Genomic DNA, 19,783 nt, shown 5'->3' with positions numbered 1-19,783 from the left:
TTTGTGTGTGTGGATTAACTTGCATGGATTAAATGTTCACCACAAAACGATCAAATTAGGCAAACAAAGTATGGTTAATTTTGATTTCATGGGGACTTTAAATGTGTAAGCGCACTACAGGGACTTTTAAGTTGAAAAGTGTTCGCGCGCAGACAGGAAGTAGTATATGTGTCGCATGCTTCCCTGCACTGTTCTTCCTGTCTCGTGTGCGTCTCTTCAGCACATCCTATTATCATCATGGTGAGCGATTTTGCTGTTAAATCATAATTCAGCGGAGATATGATGAGTGAGATGTGATGTAGTGCAGCGCGTGTAACGGCAGTCACTCGGTAGTCTGATGTACCGCAGCATGCGCACTTTATTCACGCTGAAAGAGTGAGGGGTTGCGCGCGGCATGCGCGTGAATACGAACAATGGTTTCAGGCGACTGCATTATGATGTTATAATGGGCGTTTTTGCCTTTATTTTCGGATCTTAATGTTTTGTTTGTTGTGTTATGAGTTACTCGTGTATGTTTCGATAGTGTGTGTTGTGATGGATGGCTTAAAATAGCGGATCATCATCACCAGGAAACATTCTAGTGCTTTCTGTGGAGGGCGTGGCCACTGACGTCACTGATCTGAGCATGAAACTGCAGTTATATTTACACAGATAATTATTAAAATGACGATAGTAGCATGATTTAATTATGGAAGTGTCTGATATTCGTATGATAATAATAAAAACCACGATCACAAGAATGAATCAATTCCTTCTCTCTCTACAAAGCTTTCTCATATATATCTCGAGAACGCCATAATGATATTAATAAACTTAAATCAACACTAAAGTCACGTGTCTATACCAGGGCTTCCAGAATAACCACACACGTTATGAAGAGTTTTCTGAGGGACACTGACTGAATCCTGGTTCAGATTAGCTGCATTATAAATAGACACAAATGTACACTGCTGATATTAATGTTGTAAAGAGATGTGTGTGTGTGTGCAGGCGTCTCTATCGATGGCCCCCATGAATATCTTCAGACAAGGAGCAGACGAGGAGAAGGCCGAGACGGCTCGACTGGTGAGTGTGCGACTCGTGCGGTGAACGTGATTATTAATAACCGTAATTATGGCTAACGAGATCTCTGTGCTTTCAGTCCTCCTTCATCGGCGCCATTGCCATCGGGGATCTGGTGAAAAGCACTCTGGGTCCCAAGGGCATGGTACGTGTGCCGGCCGCTGTGTTATGATCATAACCGCTGAATATTGCTCATTCGTGACCTCTGACCTCACAGGACAAGATCCTGCTGGGCGGCGGCAGGGACAGTCAGGTGACAGTGACTAACGACGGCGCCACCATCTTGAAGGCCATCGGCGTCGACAACCCCGCCGCTAAAGTGCTCGTGGGTCAGTCTCCGTGTGTGTGTGTGTATGAGAGTGTGTGTTCACCATGGTAACAACGATCATGATAATAGTATAGTAACCCTCTGGTATCGTTCATTTGGGACTCGTTTTTATGAAATAATGCACTATATTTAATTTGACCAGGGGTGTAACGAAACCCTCATGTCATGATTCGATACTGAGCTCACGATATGATATGATTACCATCTGAAGCTGAAACACAGAATTATTTCAGACTCTGTCACTGACGAGATAAATCTAAAATCATGGAAGACACTTTTTACTGGTCACATTTTTATCAGCGCCCACAAATATTGCCCCATCGCATTATTATAGTCCACATTACACACAGTAAAGTCATCTGCAACTAGTGTTGTCACGGTACCAAAATTTCAGTATTCGGTACCAATACCAGTTAAAATTCACGGTTCTCGGTACCAATTTCGGTACCAAAGCTTAGTTTAAATTTACATATATTTAAGTGTTTATCACGGTTACAAGTATGGAAACTGTACATTTGTATTATAAACACTTTAGAAAAAGATTAGATAAAATGACCTAAAATAAACAATAGTATACACTAACACATTTTTAAAGTTGTTTGTAAAGTTTTAATCCATTATTTATTTAATGCACAATGAATTAAGTGAACAAACATGAACAATCAGGTGTTTGTAATAAATAACATTTTCAAACATTAATTAATGTTGTAAAAATATATTGTTCACTCAATGTGTTGATAACTAAGTAATGTTTATGAATGGTATCTTTGTAGCATTACCATAAAACATGTTTTATTTGACTTGACTGTCCTTTTATTAATCTAAAACTGCATTCATATTTAATTTTAAAAAGGCTTTTTAAACCTGCTGAGTTATAAAGGCAAGAATACGCCTAGAACTGGCACTGACATTAAATGACAATACTAATACCAGTAGTACTCTGGTGTCGGGTGGATACTACTGTGCTCATGTACTCGTAAAACTACCCCGAAAGCACTTTAGAGGCCGTTCACATGTCGCGCGTGTTTTTTAATTATATTTTTGCGCGTGCTTATTCTTTCCAAAGCGCTTGCTCTCACGCGGCGTCTGTCGTTGCTATGCAACGCCAACGAGTTTTTATTATGAGCGCGCTTGCCTCGCGCCTATATTTGAAATTGCGAATTTGCATGTAATCGGCCTCTTATGGCAACGTGACATTAGCCTAATCCAAAATATTTCCATATGTGGCTCTTTCCTCCTTTCGTTTCAACAAGTGGATTCAGAGAGAGAGAGCCATATCAGCGTTATAAAGAGGACGCAACTGTGCACGTTTCAGACATCGCGTCTAGAACAGAACTGGACGAACCTGGTACTCGGTACTAGGGATGTCCCGATACCACTTTTTCACTTCCGATACCGATACCGATGCCGCACCTTTGGCTTTTGCCGATACCGATATTAGTCCGATATTTTTTTTTCGTGGTCCGACGTGCCGTATACGGCCCACAGGGTGGTTTATAGGTTTAACTTTGTGAAAGACAAAACAAAACAAACACAAAAGTAAACATAATACATATCTTTGGAAAGCTGAGAAACTCGTGATTCGAACGACGTAAACCATTTTAAGATAGGCCTACAATCAACACAGCGGGCACAATCTGTCTCTTTGTCAGACCACTGTTAACAAACCAACACAAACTGGAAGAAACTCACCAATTAGCCATCTGTTAGTCCACATTCCAACAAAAATGGTTTGGTTTCACTGTAAAGCGTCCATACAATCCAATTTGAAGAAGTTTTTAGTCCAAAACAATTGTATATATGAATAAACATCCATGGAATGTAAATAGTAGCATTTCGCGTTAGCCGACAGCGCTATCACAACTTCGATGCACTAATGCTACGTTCACACCGGACGCGAATAGGGCGTCAGGCGCGAATGATTTTGTTAAGTCAATGCAAGAAAAATTCCTGCGGCGCGAATGAGGCGTGGAGCGCGGCGCGGAAGACGCGAATACGCCTCATTCGCGCGTCAAGTTGGCGCGAATGGCGCGAATTGAGCGTTGTGCATTCACGCGTTTGACGCGAATTCGCATCTGCCGCCCGAGTTGAAAAATCTGAACTTTGGCGTGAATTCGCGCCGCGTTAACCAATCAGGAGCCTAGCTGCTTGCTCGTGGTGAAGTGTCTGGATGCTTCAATAAATTATTTTGTTAATATGACTAAATGCATGGTGGGATTATGCACAACAAAGCAAATGTTTCATCACTTAAAACATTATTTCTATATGGAGACATGTTCATTTTGTATTGAATGTTATTCATTCCATATCTAGAAATAGTATTATGTTGTAAAGACAGACATCCCAAGTCTCCCGGAAGTTCCGGGAGTCTCCCGCATATTGATAGCGTCTCCCTGATGCCCGCAAATTAGTTCAAATCTCCCGGAATCTAGAGCGAGACATACTGCGCGCATAACATACATAGCGCGCTATATATATATATCAACATATGTGCATGCATAGGCTACATTCGTGTCTGGACGTGAGAGAGAGAAAAAAAATCACAGGACAGGTTAATAACTTTTGAAGGCTGGCTCTAGGCTATTTATTATCAAAACAAAAATAAATGACAGCTAGATTAGATGGATGAGGAGCCGGGCGAGGGTGATCCTCGCTCAGATGCGGGACAACAGGTCATCAAACTGGGCGCGTGACAGGCGGAAGTACCGCTGACAGCGGCCGTCATCCAGCGCAGCTCCTGGAGCGAGCAAATGGTGAAACTCGCCAAACGGTTCGGCTCCGAAGGGTCCGGTGGACACAAATATACGGCGACGATGATCCCCACGCCGCTGTTCTGCTATCCAGAGTAAATACAGAGCGGTAACTCTCTTGATGAATGTTCGGTCGACATAAAAACAATGACCGCCAACGGATTTTGATTCTGACGCGCGTCACGCGCGTAAATTTCGCTTCAAACTTTACGCGCGCCAGTTTCGCTCTCTCTTTGAGTGACAGTTTATCTATCCAGTTGCAATAGAGAATGAAATGACGCTATTTTCTGATAGCCAATGAATTTCTGAAAAGACTGAAATGCAGCTTTTGTGGAATCATCCGATTACATTAGAATCCGTGCGCAAAAGCGAGAGTGATTCTCTGCGCGCGTGTGCTTAAACACAACAATCATCACGTGACAGGCTGCGCCGCTAAACTGGATATCGCTCATATTTTTTTCTCCCCTCCGATCTCCGATCTAGCGTTCTGGGCCGGTATCGGCGCGATACCGATGCCGTGGATCGGATCGGGACATCCCTACTCGGTACCTAGAAAAGCTGGTACCGTAACATTTTTTTTTTTACCGAAGTACCGAGTTTTTTGACAACACTATCTGCAACACTGACTAGCCCTGTGTATGAACACTGCGGATGTATATTTAGAGATTATCAAAGACTGGTTTTTCCCAAAGTCTCTTTTTTTTCTTTTCTTTTTTTTTTCTAATATGAACATCAAGGCAGTCCCTCCAGAAAAACGCGATTATGCGATCGCTGAATTCAATGCAAAGTCCGCATATTTATGCGGGGGCCGCATTTTTTCAAATACGCCGCACTTTCGCCGCATAGATTGCCGATTTCCGTGCAAAATATGCGGGGTTTGCATGATTTCATAAAAAAGTCACATATATCTTAGCAGAAAGTTGAAAAATGTTGCGTTTGCTTCACACGAGAGCTGCCATTTCCTCCTGTTTCCATGGGAACGTTATGAATTACGCGACGGGATAGCTCACAGCTGAAGTTATTGCTTGACATCAATATCGATTTGTTTCTATTATTAGGAAAATTTCATATTCATCGAACTAAGTGGAGTAACTCAAAACCCAACTTTGCTCATTTCAAAACAGCCTTTAAAATATATTTTGAGTCTGTAAATTTAAAAAAAAAAATCGAAAAGCCCAAAAGATCTGTATCTCTGCTAAAGGAATTTAATATATGTCTGTGATGCCCTCTATCTTTATTTTTTCGTGTTTTTTTTTTTTTTTTAATTATTGTTGTCTCATATTTTACTTATCAGATGTTATGCTTATCAGAAAATATGTAAAAGAAATGTCAAGAACTTGATATCAAACTCTTGATTTTGAAAATTCAATAAATATAAAACAAGATGAGAAATTAAATATTCCCAGCACTTTCTATGATGTAGTATGCTTGCTTATCAAAGGAAGTAATAAGAAATGACTCTTTACATTAAGTTAGTAGCCTAGTGAGAACAGGGTGTTCGGGGAATCACTTTTTTTCTCTTTTTCATCAAACCGCAGTCTTTGCATGTTCCCGCAATTTTTGCAAGTTCCCGCAATTTCACAGCATAAAATTGCATAAATATCCCGCATATTCCATCGCATTTTAAAATAAAACGGGCCACGTAATCAAGTATTTTTGCCCGCAACAATCACAAAAAAACTCCGCGTTTTTCTGGAAGGACTGTCAAGGTGTGTGTGTGTGTGTGTTTGGCACTGTGGATGTTAGTTTCACCTGTTCTCCTGCATTGTGGCGGACTCTTAGATTGCTCTGGCCAAACATTGCTCTGTATTGTCCGTTTATTTCCTGTGATGATCACGAACAACACGAGTGTGACTTTTTGGTTTAAAAACCATTCAGCTTTTTCGAAGTCCGAATTTTGTTTTGTCGTTGATCGCATAGCAAGTGCTGCAAAAGCAACCAAGTTTCCGTCCCATTCTGATCAAAAAATCGAAATATTTTTTTATTTTATATATATATTTCAACTCCAGAGATTAATCCCAGTAAACTTGTGTTATTATTATTTCCTAAAACCAAATCTGTCGTGATGATGTGGGCGCAGACATGTCGAAGGTTCAGGACGACGAGGTGGGCGACGGCACGACCTCTGTGACGGTGCTGGCCGCTGAGCTGCTGCGGGTACGAGACTTTCTCTCACACACACACACACACACTGTGTTTCCTGCCAGTCGCGGCGCAGGCTTGATCATGTGTGTGTGATGTTTGTGCTTCAGGAAGCAGAGCTGCTGATCGCCAAGAAGATCCATCCTCAGATCATCATCTCCGGCTGGAGGAAGGCCACGCAAGCGGCCCGCGACGCCCTGAGGGAGGCAGCGGTGGATCATGGGTAATGAGTGTGTGTGAGAACAGGAGAGGCGTTGGACGTGTGTGTGTGTGTGTGTGAAAGCCACGGGTTGAATGTGTATACATATGATGGATGTTAGTTTGCTTTTCATTTATTTCTTAAAGCTCATTTAAAGGGATACTCCACTTTTTTTTGGAAATAGGCTCATTTTACCACTCCCCCAGAGTTAAACAGTTGAGTTTGACCGCTTTCAAGTCGGATCATTTTTTGGATCAGCAAAAAAAAAGTGTATATATATAAAGGGTGTTGGTTTGCTTTTCATTTATATCTTAAAGAAGCTCACTTAAGTTCTTGGATACCGCAGCATAACCCACTGGCCTAACTGGTAAAGTTCACACATCATTAAAGACGAGAGAACAGTCTGGGATAAAAGATGAACAAATACACAACTTACCAGCAGAGATTCGTTCGGTCGAAGGAGTCTAACACTAGAAGTGTGTACTGTGGAAATGAAATGTAGATAACAAAATACAGCTTTGTTAAGTATTAACAGCGGGGGTATTAGATGTCCGCTGTCACTTATGGCTCGTTTCCACTGAGGGGTACGGTATGGGTCGGGTACACAATGATCAGGCTTGCGTTTCCACCGCCAACAGTACCCTTACTTGATAGGCGTGGTATGCCGGAAAGAAGCGATCGACGTCATTTTCGCGCGAAGAAAGTGACATAGTAAACAAGAATGGATGACAGACTGCAGATCTTGTTCTTGCTTCTCGGCATGTTTGTCACTAGAAACAAGCGCTGGCATTAGGCGTTTCCAAGAAACCAACGCAAAGTCCGACTCAGGAGAATGATCCCGAGGACGCGAGTCCAGTAATTCTGCTAATGAAACAGCTCGTTCTTGAACGCGGCACTCTGCTCACTCTGGATATGCAACTCCGGTTATCTCTGTATGTTCATTTTAGGCAACAATAAAACAAAATATGTTATAAAACACCACTCTGCTTCTTTTCGATTTCATTTCAATACATTTTAAACATTATAAAGCACACAAATGTGGTTCAGGCAACGCATAGCCTATTGATTATCACTACATGTGTTATATTTATAACAAAACTAAATATAAAACAACACTTTTTTCGTTTAAATTTAAAAATATTAAACATTCCTCGCAATATGTAGTGTATTGCATATCGCATTGGTACAAATGTTGCAATAAACAACAGATGATCTTGTAATAAAATAAAATAAAAATGACAAAACTATCTCTTTTTGTTAAATTTCAGGTTTATCAATAATAGCCATTATAAAAGTATAAGTAAAAGGTACAAAATACAGTAAAGCTTAAATAACATCAAGAAACAAGATATGAAACTTCACGTAGCCTTCTGCCAAAACTATTGGCCAGGAAACAGATTCACGAGACCAAAGATCACCTGTATGACGAACTATATCTCATGTTTAACCACTACAGAGACGTCCGAGTCAGCGGCAAACATCAGAACGACTAGCCGAGGAAAGGCTGTTCCAGGCGGGGGATGTCCGGTGATCGCTTAGAATGGATCTCAGTCAAATTATCATAAATCTATAAATAAACCACAGATTTGAGCTTTAAAAAACTACTTTCTCGCCTGAAAAACTCTTAAAACTACATTTCGTGACAAAATAACAGTAGAATTATATTTCAACTGTATGCTTCTAATGCCCTTGTAGCACGCGCGAGTGCCGATACTCTGTCCACCAATCAGCGTTCTGCAGTGAGTCTAGCTCCGCCTTTTAGTACCCTTTCACTGTGCTGGGTACCCAAAAAGTGGTACGGTTCGGCTTTTTGGTACCATTCACAACTTTTGACAGTGGAAACGCAAATAATTGCGTACCGAACCGAACTGTACCGTACCACTCAGTGGAAACGAGCCATTAACTTTACTTCACTATATTTCTATTAAATCTTACTCTAATTATGACAAATTATATATTGTTGGAAAGGTCTAAGACTTCTAAATAAATATTCTACCCCTGTTTTGTGTTACAAATTATGTAGGAAGAGTAATTGATGAATTTATGACAAGAGTGCACCTCTTCATCATAACAGGAGGTCTGACCTTTGTCACATGCACCCACTTTTAATCATTGAAACTTCTGTTTTTATGCTAAAAGTTCATAATAAAACATAATCTAGTATTTTTAATAAAAATACAAATATATAATGTAATATTATCCTCTAAAAATTATAATATATTATCCTCTAAAATATAATATCGCCTTTTTTATTATATCACATATTTACAAATAATTGCGTACCGAACCGAATTGTACCGTACCGTACCACTCAGTGGAAACGAGCCATAAAAGACAGAATAAACAGACCAACATCCAGTTTCTTTCTCAGCTGTTCACTTATGACAGAACCGAGAGAACACATGACAATCACGTGTGTGTGTGTGTGTCCATTTAAGGGCAGGAAACGTGAAAGAGGAATCAGTCTGGTGTGCTGTCTAAAACGTGCCTGTCTCTCTCTGTGTGTGTGTGTGTGTGTGTCCCGATTATTGTTTTGATCTGTAAATTGGCAAGACAAAACATGTCCAAGTGATAAACCTTCACTCTACGATGGTTAGATGTAGCGTTCAGTCCGCGCGTCACATGCCTGTGGGGTCTGCGGCCCGTTACGCGAGTGTGTGAAGGCGGTGGGCGTGAGCTTGTGTGTGTGTGTTTCTCCTCAGGAACGACGAGCAGAAGTTCCAGGTGGACCTGCTGAACATCGCGCGCACCACGCTCTCCTCCAAACTGCTGACGCACCACAAGGACCACTTCGCGCGGCTGGCGGTGCAGGCGGTGATGCGGCTCAAGGGCTCCGGGAACCTGGAGGCCATCCACGTCATCAAGAAGCTGGGCGGACAGCTCCTCGACTCCTACCTGGACGAAGGTGTGTGTGTGTGTGTGACATGGGGCTGATATTAAAGGGATAGCTCGCCCAAAAATGAGGATTAGCCCATGGTGTACTCAGCCTCAAGTTCACTTTGTTTAACTTGCAGACGAAAGCTAGTTATTATACAGGGTTTCCACGGGGTCTTAAAAATTCTGAACTTTAAATTTAAGGCCTTAAAAAGTCTTAAAAACGGCTAGATTTTCATCTGAGGTCTTAAATTTGATTTAGTCAGGTCTTAAAAAGATTTTACCCTTCATTTGCCAAAACTCTGGCCGCAGAAAGTTATTACAAAGTAGCAAAAAAGTATTGAGTCGTAGCCTACAAGTGCAGGGGTTCAAACCGGTTCAAACACGCCGCTCGCGCGCTAGCATTAGCTCGTGGTTTGATACGAGGTAGCTCGCCAAGAGGCCGTTCATACACCAGGTGTGCGCTTAAGTTCATTCAAATATAGGCGCGTCGCATCCACAGCAAGATTGAAAAAATCTCACCATTTCAGATTCAGAATGCCGCAAACGAACCGAAGAACCAACCAATCAGCTCCTTCCGTAACAACACTGAAAGCTCAGTCAACATGAAGGAAACACTACCGCTGTTTTTCTCTTCTCCGGGAATAAATCTTGTAGCAGAGCTAACGTTACAGCAAGCGCTTCTCCGTGGTGGAAATCCTTTGGCTACTAAAACGTCTTTGTCGTTATGGAGAGCGCGGTGCACGGTTGCTTAGCAACGACAGACGCAACAGGAAAATCGGCACATATTTTACTATTAATAATAAAAGTAAGGGGATGTGAATGTCAGTATTTTGTCATTTTTTGACTCAATCTTTTTATAAAAGATTATTTAAAGGCTGAAATACGTGAGGTTTATCTGTTTATAAACCAAGACTTTATTTTAACTGGACTTAACCTGTTGCAAGACACTCCTTTAAATTCTGGCCATCATTTTTAATGGTATTTTAATGTTTATGTAAACAAAAAGTGCATATTCATGCTAATTTTACTTGCTGGGTTTAGACCAGCGGTTCTCAAACTGGGGGGCCACTAGATGGCGCTAGGGTGGCCGCAAAGAAATTCTAGAATATGAAATTATTTAAAAAAATGATTTTACCTGTATGCAAGTTTGTATTGTCCTATGTGAAATCTGCATTGCATGATTTCTTTTATATTGTAAAACTTGTATAAAATTCTATGTCTTCTATATTGAAAAAGTATTTCTTTAAGTAGAGTAGAATTTTTTTTTTGTTTCTTGCTGAAAAAACAGATTGCTGTTCAAAATTGCAAACCAAACTTGAGCCACTGTCATTTACTACCTTAAAATGTAAGGAGTTTAATGCACTTTTTTACAATCAGCAAATGAATTTTTCAGTGTTTATCTTTTACTATGAACATCACAAATGTTCAGTATTCAATACTTGTGTTGCACTTTTCAGACAATATTATTGTTAACTTTCAAAACCATTTTTTATAAAAAATTGTTATTTAATGAAATGTACAATTTAACAAATTTTGCATATTCAAAGACATAAAGCTACAAACAGAACTGTTCCAGCATTGTACAAATTCATTTGTTTTTGGTACAATCTAAAATTTGTAAGTAAAATTGTACGTTTGAGGATGTTTTCGTTATGAGTTTTCTTTTGGGGGGCCACAAAATGATTCACCCTACACAAGGGGGCCTCCTCCTGAAAAAGTTTGAGAACCACTGACATACATTTGGCAAATTGATTTCATATAATCATGAAATGAAATGTTCATGCCATTTCATCTCCGGGTATGATCAACTATAATTGTGTTTTTACAGTATAAAATGCAAAGTACAAATTTCACCTATACACACACAGATTATATAAAATCATTTTTTTCCGAATATTTTCTTATTTTTGGTAATGCATTGTGTAGGTCTTAAATTTCAATGTTTATGGTCTTAAAATGTCTTAAAAAGGTCTTAAATTTGACTTACTGAAACCTGCAGAAAAGATTTAAACATGGGCTAACGCGTCAGAAGACCTTTATCCGGAGCCGTGAGGGGCACATAATTGATGTTTTGTTGAATTTTGCCGTCCCATCCACTGCCATTATAAATGTTGGGTTAGCTATGACATATTTTAATAACTCAGATTGTGTTTGGCTGAAAGAAAAGTCATATAACCCTAGGGTGGCTTGAGTGTGAGTACATTATTGGGTGAACTATCCCTTTAAATAATAATACATGCCTTTATCCTGATGATTCAACACCGGTTTAAATTACTAGTTTTTCACCCATATCAATGACATCTAAATGCCTTTTATATTCACCTTTAAAACATTTAATAACTCTTTTTAATATTTTGAGTAATATCTAAGATGGCCTTAAATAATGGGTGTTTAAATCTTTCTATAAATATAATTTCCCTCATCATATACGTGTCATTTTGATTAATTACTTGTATCACTAGGTCTCAGAGTTTTATATTCATAATCTTAAATACTGATACTTTACAAACACTCATTATTATTAACAACAGGTGTTTAATTGATCTGGTTAAGGGTGTGTGGATCAGCCAATCAGAAGGCGGCACACGAGTAGAGTTCATGCGTCATGTGACCGCTCTGGTTCTTCACAGGCTTCCTGTTGGACAAGAGGATCGGAGTGAACCAGCCCAAGAGGATCGAGAACGCCAACATCCTCATCGCCAACACCGGCATGGACACGGACAAGATCAAGGTACGGCCTCCTTCAGGCACCGGCGCCAGCACTGACGCAGCACGAGTCACATGTGTGTGTGTGTGTGTGTGTCCCGCAGATCTTCGGCTCCAGGGTGCGCGTGGACTCCACAGCCAAGGTGGCCGAGATCGAGATGGCGGAGAAGGAGAAGATGAAGGAGAAGGTGGAGCGCATCCTCAAGCACGGCATCAACTGCTTCATCAACAGGTGCCCTGAGCGTCCCTAATCTGATCAAACGTTACACAAATCATACGAGACTCGACTCATTCAAGAACCAACAGGCCGTCTTTATGAGCGTTTCGTTGAATCATTCACTCGACCCATTCTGTCAAAAGTGTGGATTATCTCAGAATGAAGCAGGTGGGAGGATTCCTCTAAAACTGCATACTTGAGTATCGACCTTATTTTGGAGGAATTAACCCTCTGGGGTCCTTCGGCCCAAATGGACCCGAGGAATTCAAATACATTTTTTTAAAATCACAGCTTCTTCGGAATGGGCCGAAATTTAGTGACTTTGTTGGTATTTGGTTTATGAACACCCAAACAAATTGGGGACAGGATGTGAATAGTCTAAGTGGTTGTAAAAAAAATAGTCACACTCAGGACCTTCATGGAAAATGAATGGGAAATTGGAAAAAATGTGAAAATACATTTTTTTTTTGTGCGTACAATCTACACACTTTGACTTGAAAAAAAGCACACAACAGTGAAGGGGGGAATCTATAAAACATCAAGAGTGCAAAACAGACACACACACACACACGCTTTTATACACAAACACACCAAAACATTCAGATTATACATGTTTTGCATTTTTAAAATGCTCAGTTTGTCCACCAGATGGCATCCATCGCATTTCAAAAATTGCTTTTATGAGGCCAAGGCTTGACTCTAAAATCAAATACAGCTTTAAAAAAAAAAAAAAAATATATATATATATATATATATATATTTATATATATATATATATTTTCTATTATATTCAATGGGGGAAAATTTGGTCATAATTATAGCATTAATACTAATTATTATTTTTTTTATTTTTGAAATTTTCTCAAAACACCAAAAAATAAAAGAAAAAATATTCTAAAAAACAAATAAAAAAAATTATGATTTTTTTTTTTTTTTTTTTTAAATATGAATCCCGCCCTTTGGGTCCATTTTGGACCAGAAGGTCCCGAGTGTGACTGTTAAACGAAGAACCCCAGAGGGTTAAAGGCACAATAAAAGATTTTGAATAAAACATCCAGTTTTTGGTGTCACTGTAGTAGAAAACATGGAAACGCCAAAAACGCTTTAATGTATTTGATTATGTTATTTTAGACAGATGAGCAACTATTTAGACAACACTATTTTGTAATTTGGCAAACACATAATCAAGTTTCAACTATTTAGACAACACTATTTTGTCAATTGGCTAACGTAGCATAATAAGAGAGCTTTAGCATTTTCCCATGTACAATGTTTTAAAATGATGAATACCAGTGTGGTTGTGTGAGTCGTCTGACGTGTTGTCGGTCCTCAGGCAGCTGATCTATAACTACCCTGAGCAGCTGTTTGCCGCCGCGGGCGTGATGGCCATCGAACACGCTGACTTCGCAGGAGTGGAGCGCTTGGCCCTCGTCACAGGTACACACACACACACTGACTATCCCAGTGTGCACTGCCCTGATCCTCCTGTGAAAACACATTTCAGAACAGATTAGCTGTTGTTTCAGCTAGCGCTCTTGTTTGTTTGTGCAGGCGGTGAGATCACGTCCACCTTTGACCACCCTGAGCTGGTGAAGATCGGCCACTGTAAGCTGATCGAGGAAGTGATGATCGGAGAGGACATGCTCATTCACTTCTCCGGAGTGGACATGGGTACGTGCTGAGCTAACGCTAGTTCCTCTGTTACTGTGTTCTGGTGGAGACCCTCTGTGGTAATCACTGCTGTGTGTGTGTGCAGGGGAGGCGTGCACCATCGTCCTGCGGGGGGCGACGCAGCAGATCCTGGACGAGGCCGAGCGCTCGCTGCACGACGCCCTGTGTGTGCTGTCGCAGACCGTCAAAGAGACGCGCACCGTGTTCGGCGGAGGTCAGTGCAGGACGCCAGCGGCTCCGTCTGCCCAGTGTTTGCTGAGGCTCGCCCTCACGCCGTGTGTGTGTGTGTGTTTCAGGATGCTCTGAGATGCTGATGGCGAGAGTGGTGTCAGATCTGGCCAACCGGACGCCAGGCAAAGAGGCCGTCGCCATGGAGTCCTTCGCCAAAGCCCTGATGATGGTGCGTCACGCCAGGCTGTTCAGATCCGCGAGGGGACGCGAGTTTACTCCTCCTAAAGGATATACGTCTCACATCGGCTTCCATGTGTATCTTTACCGTTATGAGATTTCTTAACTTATTATTAAATATACGCATCATATTTGTAGGCGTTTACAGTACAATTACAATCATAAAATGCATAAATCATTGAGAGAAAAAGGAAATCATGTGAAACTAAAACCACCAGAAGTCTTTAATGAGTCATTATCAATTCGTTCAAAGTCCTTCATTAGTGAGTCGTTGAATTATTCACCCAATGGATTCGGTTAAAATGATTAATTAGTGAGTAATTGGATTATTAATTAATTCAAAGTCCTTCATCAGTGAGTCGTTGAATTACTCACTCAATGGATTCGGTTAAAGTTGTTAATTAGTGAGTCATTGAATTATCAATTCATTCAAAGTCCTTCATTAACCGAATCCATTGAGTGAATAATTCAACGACTCACTAATGAAGGACTTTGAACGAATTAACAATTCAATGACTCACTAATTAATAACTTTAACCGAATCCATTGAGTGAATAATTCAACGACTCACTAATGAAGGACTTTGAACGAATTAACAATTCAATGAGTCACTAATTAATAACTTTAACCGAATCCATTGAGTGAATAATTCAATGACTCACTAGAGTTATTAATTAGTGAGTCATTGAATTGTTAATTCGTTCAAAGTCCTTCATTACTGAGTCGTTGAATTATTCACTCAATGGATTCGGTTGAAGTTGTTAATTAGTGAGTCATTGAATTATCAATTCATTCAAAGTCCTTCATTAACCGAATCCATTGAGTGAATAATTCAATGACTCACTACAGTTATTAATTAGTGAGTCATTGAATTGTTAATTCGTTCAAAGTCCTTCATTAGTGAGTCGTTGAATTATTCACTCAATGGATTCGGTTAAAGTTGTTAATTAGTGAGCCATTGAATTATCAATTCATTTAAAGTCCTTCATTAACCGAATCCATTGAGTGAACAATTCAACGACTCACTAATGAAGGACTTTGAATGAATTAACAATTCAATGAGTCACTAATTAATAACTTTAACCGAATCCATTGAGTGAATAATTCAACGACTCACTAATGAAGGACTTTGAACGAATTAACAATTCAATGAGTCACTAATTAATAACTTTAACCGAATCCATTGAGTGAATAATTCAACGACTCACTAATGAAGGACTTTGAACGAATTAACAATTCAATGAGTCACTAATTAATAACTTTAACCGAATCCATTGAGTGAATAATTCAACGACTCACTAGAGTTATTAATTAGTGAGTCATTGAATTGTTAATTCGTTCAAAGTCCTTCATTAGTGAGTCGTTGAATTACTCACTCAATGGATTCGGGTAAAGTTGTTAATTAGTGGGTCATTGAATTATCAATTCATTCAAAGTCCTTCATTAACCGAATCCATTGAGTGAATAATTCAACGACTCACTAATGTAGGACTTTGAATGAATTAACAATTCAATGAGTCACTAATTAATACATTTAACCGAATCTATTGAGTGAATAATTCAATGACTCACTACAGTTATTAATTCGTGAGTCATTGAATTGTTAATTCGTTCAAAGTCCTTCATTAGTGAGTCGTTGAATTACTCACTCAATGGATTCGGTTAAAGTTGTTAATTAGTGGGTCATTGAATTATCAATTTATTCAAAGTCCTTCATTAACCGAATCCATTGAGTGAATAATTCAACGACTCACTAATGAAGGACTTTGAACGAATTAACAATTCAATGAGTCACTAATTAATAACTTTAACCGAATCCATTGAGTGAATAATTCAATGACTCACTAGAGTTATTAATTAGTGAGTCATTGAATTGTTAATTCATTCAAAGTCCTTCATTAGTGAGTCGTTGAATTACTCACTCAATGGATTCGGTTAAAGTTGTTAATTAGTGAGTCATTGAATTATCAATAGGAAATCGGGGTAATGTTAAATGTTATCGGGGTATTTATTAGTTGATCTTGGCGGCATTGATCAAGCATGTGTTCGTGTCTGCATGTGTTTGGGAGTGTGTTTAACGCTTTAGGGCTGTGTGTGTTGCAGCTGCCCACCATCATCGCTGATAACGCAGGATACGACAGCGCAGAGCTGGTGTCCCAGCTGAGAGCCGCCCACCAGGACAACAAGAGCACTTTCGGCCTGGGTAAGACACACACACACACACACTTGGCTGATGTGAGGGTTGCTCTGACCTGTGACCTGTGCCGTCTCTCAGACATGACCCAGGGCTGCATCGGAGACATGGCGGAGCTGGGCATCACCGAGAGCTTCCAGGTGAAGAGGCAGGTGTTGCTGAGCGCAGCCGAGGCGGCCGAGATGATCCTGCGTGTGGACAACATCATCAAAGCTGCGCCCAGGTCAGTGTTCAGTTATACAGGACATAACAGTTATCCAGAATAAATCCCTGGATCCGCAAGGTAATGGCCTCAGCTGTAGATGTGATTGGATGACTGGACTAACCAGCGGACCAATCAGGTGTAGTGTTAGTTGTTCTGAAACGCGAGTAAAACGTGACGCTCAAGGCACAAGCTCATTTATAATGGGCTACTCTTCCATTTTCATGGGACAAGGCCATAATCAGTCCCTCCAGAAAAACGTGATGATGCGATCACGTGGTTTAGTGCATAATCAGCCAAAGTCTGCATATTCATGCGGGGCATTTTTCCAAATACGCCACACTTTCAACACATAAATTGCAGATTCCCTACAAAATATGCGGGCTTGCATGATTTCATAATCCTCGCATTTTCGCTGCAAAAAAAGTCACATATATCTTATAAGTTAAACTGTTGTTCGCTTCACACGAGAGCAGTGGTTTCCCCCTGTTGCCATGGGAACGCTATGAAGTGACGTAGTTACGCGACGTGAACATCGTTGAAAAGCTGTAAAACAGGAGCACACTTTATTTTATATCTACTCATTTGTACAGAAGTTGTAGCATATTCCTTTTGTAAAGCTACAGATCTGGTTTGACCCGTCAATGTTTTGTAAGTTTGATGTGTTTATTAAGGTCTTTTAACACGTCGTGTTGGGAAGGAGAATAGACCTTATTCAGAGCAGCGCCATGACGGGTATGAAAGTGAGGCTGTGAGGGATAGACTTACCGTGTTTCCAATGGCATCCGCTGTAAAAAGCTGAATAAAGCGGTTAGATTACTTACAATTTTCCACAGCTTACATTGTCTGGAGTTTTTTGTCAACTGACATTTCTTGGAAAGATATTTTCCCAGTGTTTCATGAGCAGAACAATCCGAAAACACATTAAATAACAGTACAGCCCATTGAAGAGATGCATCAATCACAGCCTCGCTTTCATTCTCATCAAAAATCAAAGATGGCGCTGCCGTGAATAAGGCGTATAGGGAAAGCTCACAGCTGAAGACGATTGGCATCTCACAACTCGCCCTTTATTCCCAAATCAACTCGTATAACTGTCTCACATGCTCTACCATCCACAGCGTTACTTAATTAACCCTTATGCTGCATTAGGGACATTTTTGGTCTTTTGCAGTTTAATTTCTTTGACCATTTTGGCTGTTTTAATGCAAATGGTATGACATTTGGTAAAATTGTGACTTTTTGGATACATGTAAAAAATGTGATCCCATTTTGCAAAATATGTATAACACACACTGTGTAGATCAAATAGTAACACTCAGCACCATAAAGACCAAAAATGGCCCATTGAAACCCATTAAAACGTTGTTTAAATCAGTAATACATGAAACGTGATTTTTGCACAAACATCCTTTCATTTTGAAGCAAAAGCATTATATTTGCATTATATAGTGATGACGTCACTACATATTTATTCCCTATGGGTGGAAATGCACCTTATTTTAGGCAATAGGCAATGTTTAATAGGTGGCCATTTTTGTGGGATTTTTTGCAAAGTGGGACTGTGATAATCCAAATCTAAAGTTTTCTCTTTGCATTTAGTTTATTGAAAATAATTGAATTTTTGTGTTTTTTCCTCTTATACAAATCGATGGTTTCGCAAACAAAACTGGTAATTAAAGGGTTAAAATCCTGAAATTGAATACATTTTTGGTAGTTATGATGAGGACTGATGCTGGTTAAAAGATTTAACTTGGTAAAAGTGGAAAATAATAATAATATATAATATTTTAGGCAATGTTTAATATGTGGCCATTTTTGGTCCTTAATGCACTCAACGGTGTTAAAAATCTAATGCAGCACAAGGGTTAACAAAATAAGATAAAAGAGGAAGCATCAAACAGAAATGACCCGCACACATGGGGTGTTGGAGCAAGCGGCACACACACATATAACAGGAGCGCGCAGCTCTTAAAGGGGCCACACCTCATTTCCACTCGGTACAGTCGGAAATAACACAAGATGAGAACTGAAATATTCCAGCACTTTCTGTCATGTATATTTATTTATTTGTTTGTTTATTTGAAAAGGGACAATGTACACTAATCAACATTCACAACTAATGTAAGTGCACCCGAGTTAGCCACAGGCTAATCACACATGTATATGTGATTATATGCTTGCTGATCATAGGAAGTAATGACTCGTTAAGAACAGGGTGTTGGGATCACTTTATTTCTCTATTTCATCGCATAAATATCCCACATATTCCATCGCATTTTTACAGAAAACGGGCCGCGTAATCAAGGGTTTTTTGCCCGCAACAATCCCAAAGCTCTGCGTTTTTCCTGAAGAACTGCGTAATTTTGCTCTGAAGTTTGTCTGGAATAAATGCTGTAGCAGACAGCAGTGTGAGTTCAGTGTTGAGTTACGGTGTAGGAGACTTGTGTTTAACGTGTGTGTGTGTGTGTTGTGTTTCAGGAAGCGTGTGCCGGATCATCACCCCTGCTGAACACACCACTAGCGGCCCGTGTATTTATTGACAGGAAGCGGATGCTCTTTGTTTTGTAGTTTCTTGTGCCGATGCACGTCTGAATGTCAGCACTGGCTTTTTCCTTTTTGTTTATTCAATAAAAGTGTCATGATCAAACCAAGCCAAGTCCAGTCGGCTTTATTTCTGCAGCGCTTCATACAGGACAGAGTGTTTCGTGACACACGGGGAAATAACTCGACCAATGATGAGAGACGTATTCAGATTCTGCTGTAAAGAAACTCTATATATTCAGAGTTGAGTTCAGTTCGTCTTGGTTTCTGAATCTCCATACAGATATTTGGCTGAGTATACTATATATATATATATATATATATATATTCATATCTTCATATATATTATATAAATATTTCTCTATATATATATATATATATATATATATATATATATAGAAATTTTTTATATATATATATTGTTAAAACGAATCATTTGTAGGTCACTCATAAATATAATAAACCTATATGTTTCTACTGATC

The 19,783-nt window shown here is 39.7% G+C and overlaps 1 protein-coding gene across 1 annotated transcript; it reads left to right on the top strand.

Moving 5' to 3' along the window:
- The first annotated feature begins 89 nt into the window (after window positions 1-89).
- On the top strand, window positions 90-19,410 carry cct2 (chaperonin containing TCP1, subunit 2 (beta)). Its single transcript, XM_039673158.2, has 16 exons — window positions 90-240; window positions 991-1,065; window positions 1,142-1,207; window positions 1,280-1,391; window positions 6,221-6,297; window positions 6,393-6,505; window positions 9,184-9,386; window positions 11,989-12,089; window positions 12,169-12,296; window positions 13,615-13,718; window positions 13,833-13,952; window positions 14,038-14,166; window positions 14,249-14,352; window positions 16,464-16,563; window positions 16,636-16,777; window positions 19,238-19,410. Exons 1-16 carry the CDS (start codon window positions 238-240, stop codon window positions 19,266-19,268), a joined length of 1,608 nt encoding a protein of 535 aa, XP_039529092.1. The 5' UTR covers window positions 90-237; the 3' UTR covers window positions 19,269-19,410.
- Window positions 19,411-19,783: the final 373 nt, after the last annotated feature.

The sequence above is a fragment of the Pimephales promelas genome, chromosome 24 (assembly GCF_988280905.1).
Source record: "Pimephales promelas chromosome 24, fPimPro1.hap1.1, whole genome shotgun sequence".
Classification (NCBI taxonomy): Eukaryota; Metazoa; Chordata; class Actinopteri; order Cypriniformes; family Leuciscidae; genus Pimephales; species Pimephales promelas.
This window is presented reverse-complemented; position numbering and strand designations above follow the sequence as displayed.

What these genes read in the sequence shown, in the direction of transcription:
- cct2 (XM_039673158.2), top strand. An exon ending in CTCTGGGTCCCAAGGGCATG is followed by an intron (nt 1,208 to 1,279) that starts GTACGTGTGCCG and finishes CTGACCTCACAG; the next exon opens with GACAAGATCCTGCTGGGCGG. An exon ending in TGGCCGCTGAGCTGCTGCGG is followed by an intron (nt 6,298 to 6,392) that starts GTACGAGACTTT and finishes TTTGTGCTTCAG; the next exon opens with GAAGCAGAGCTGCTGATCGC.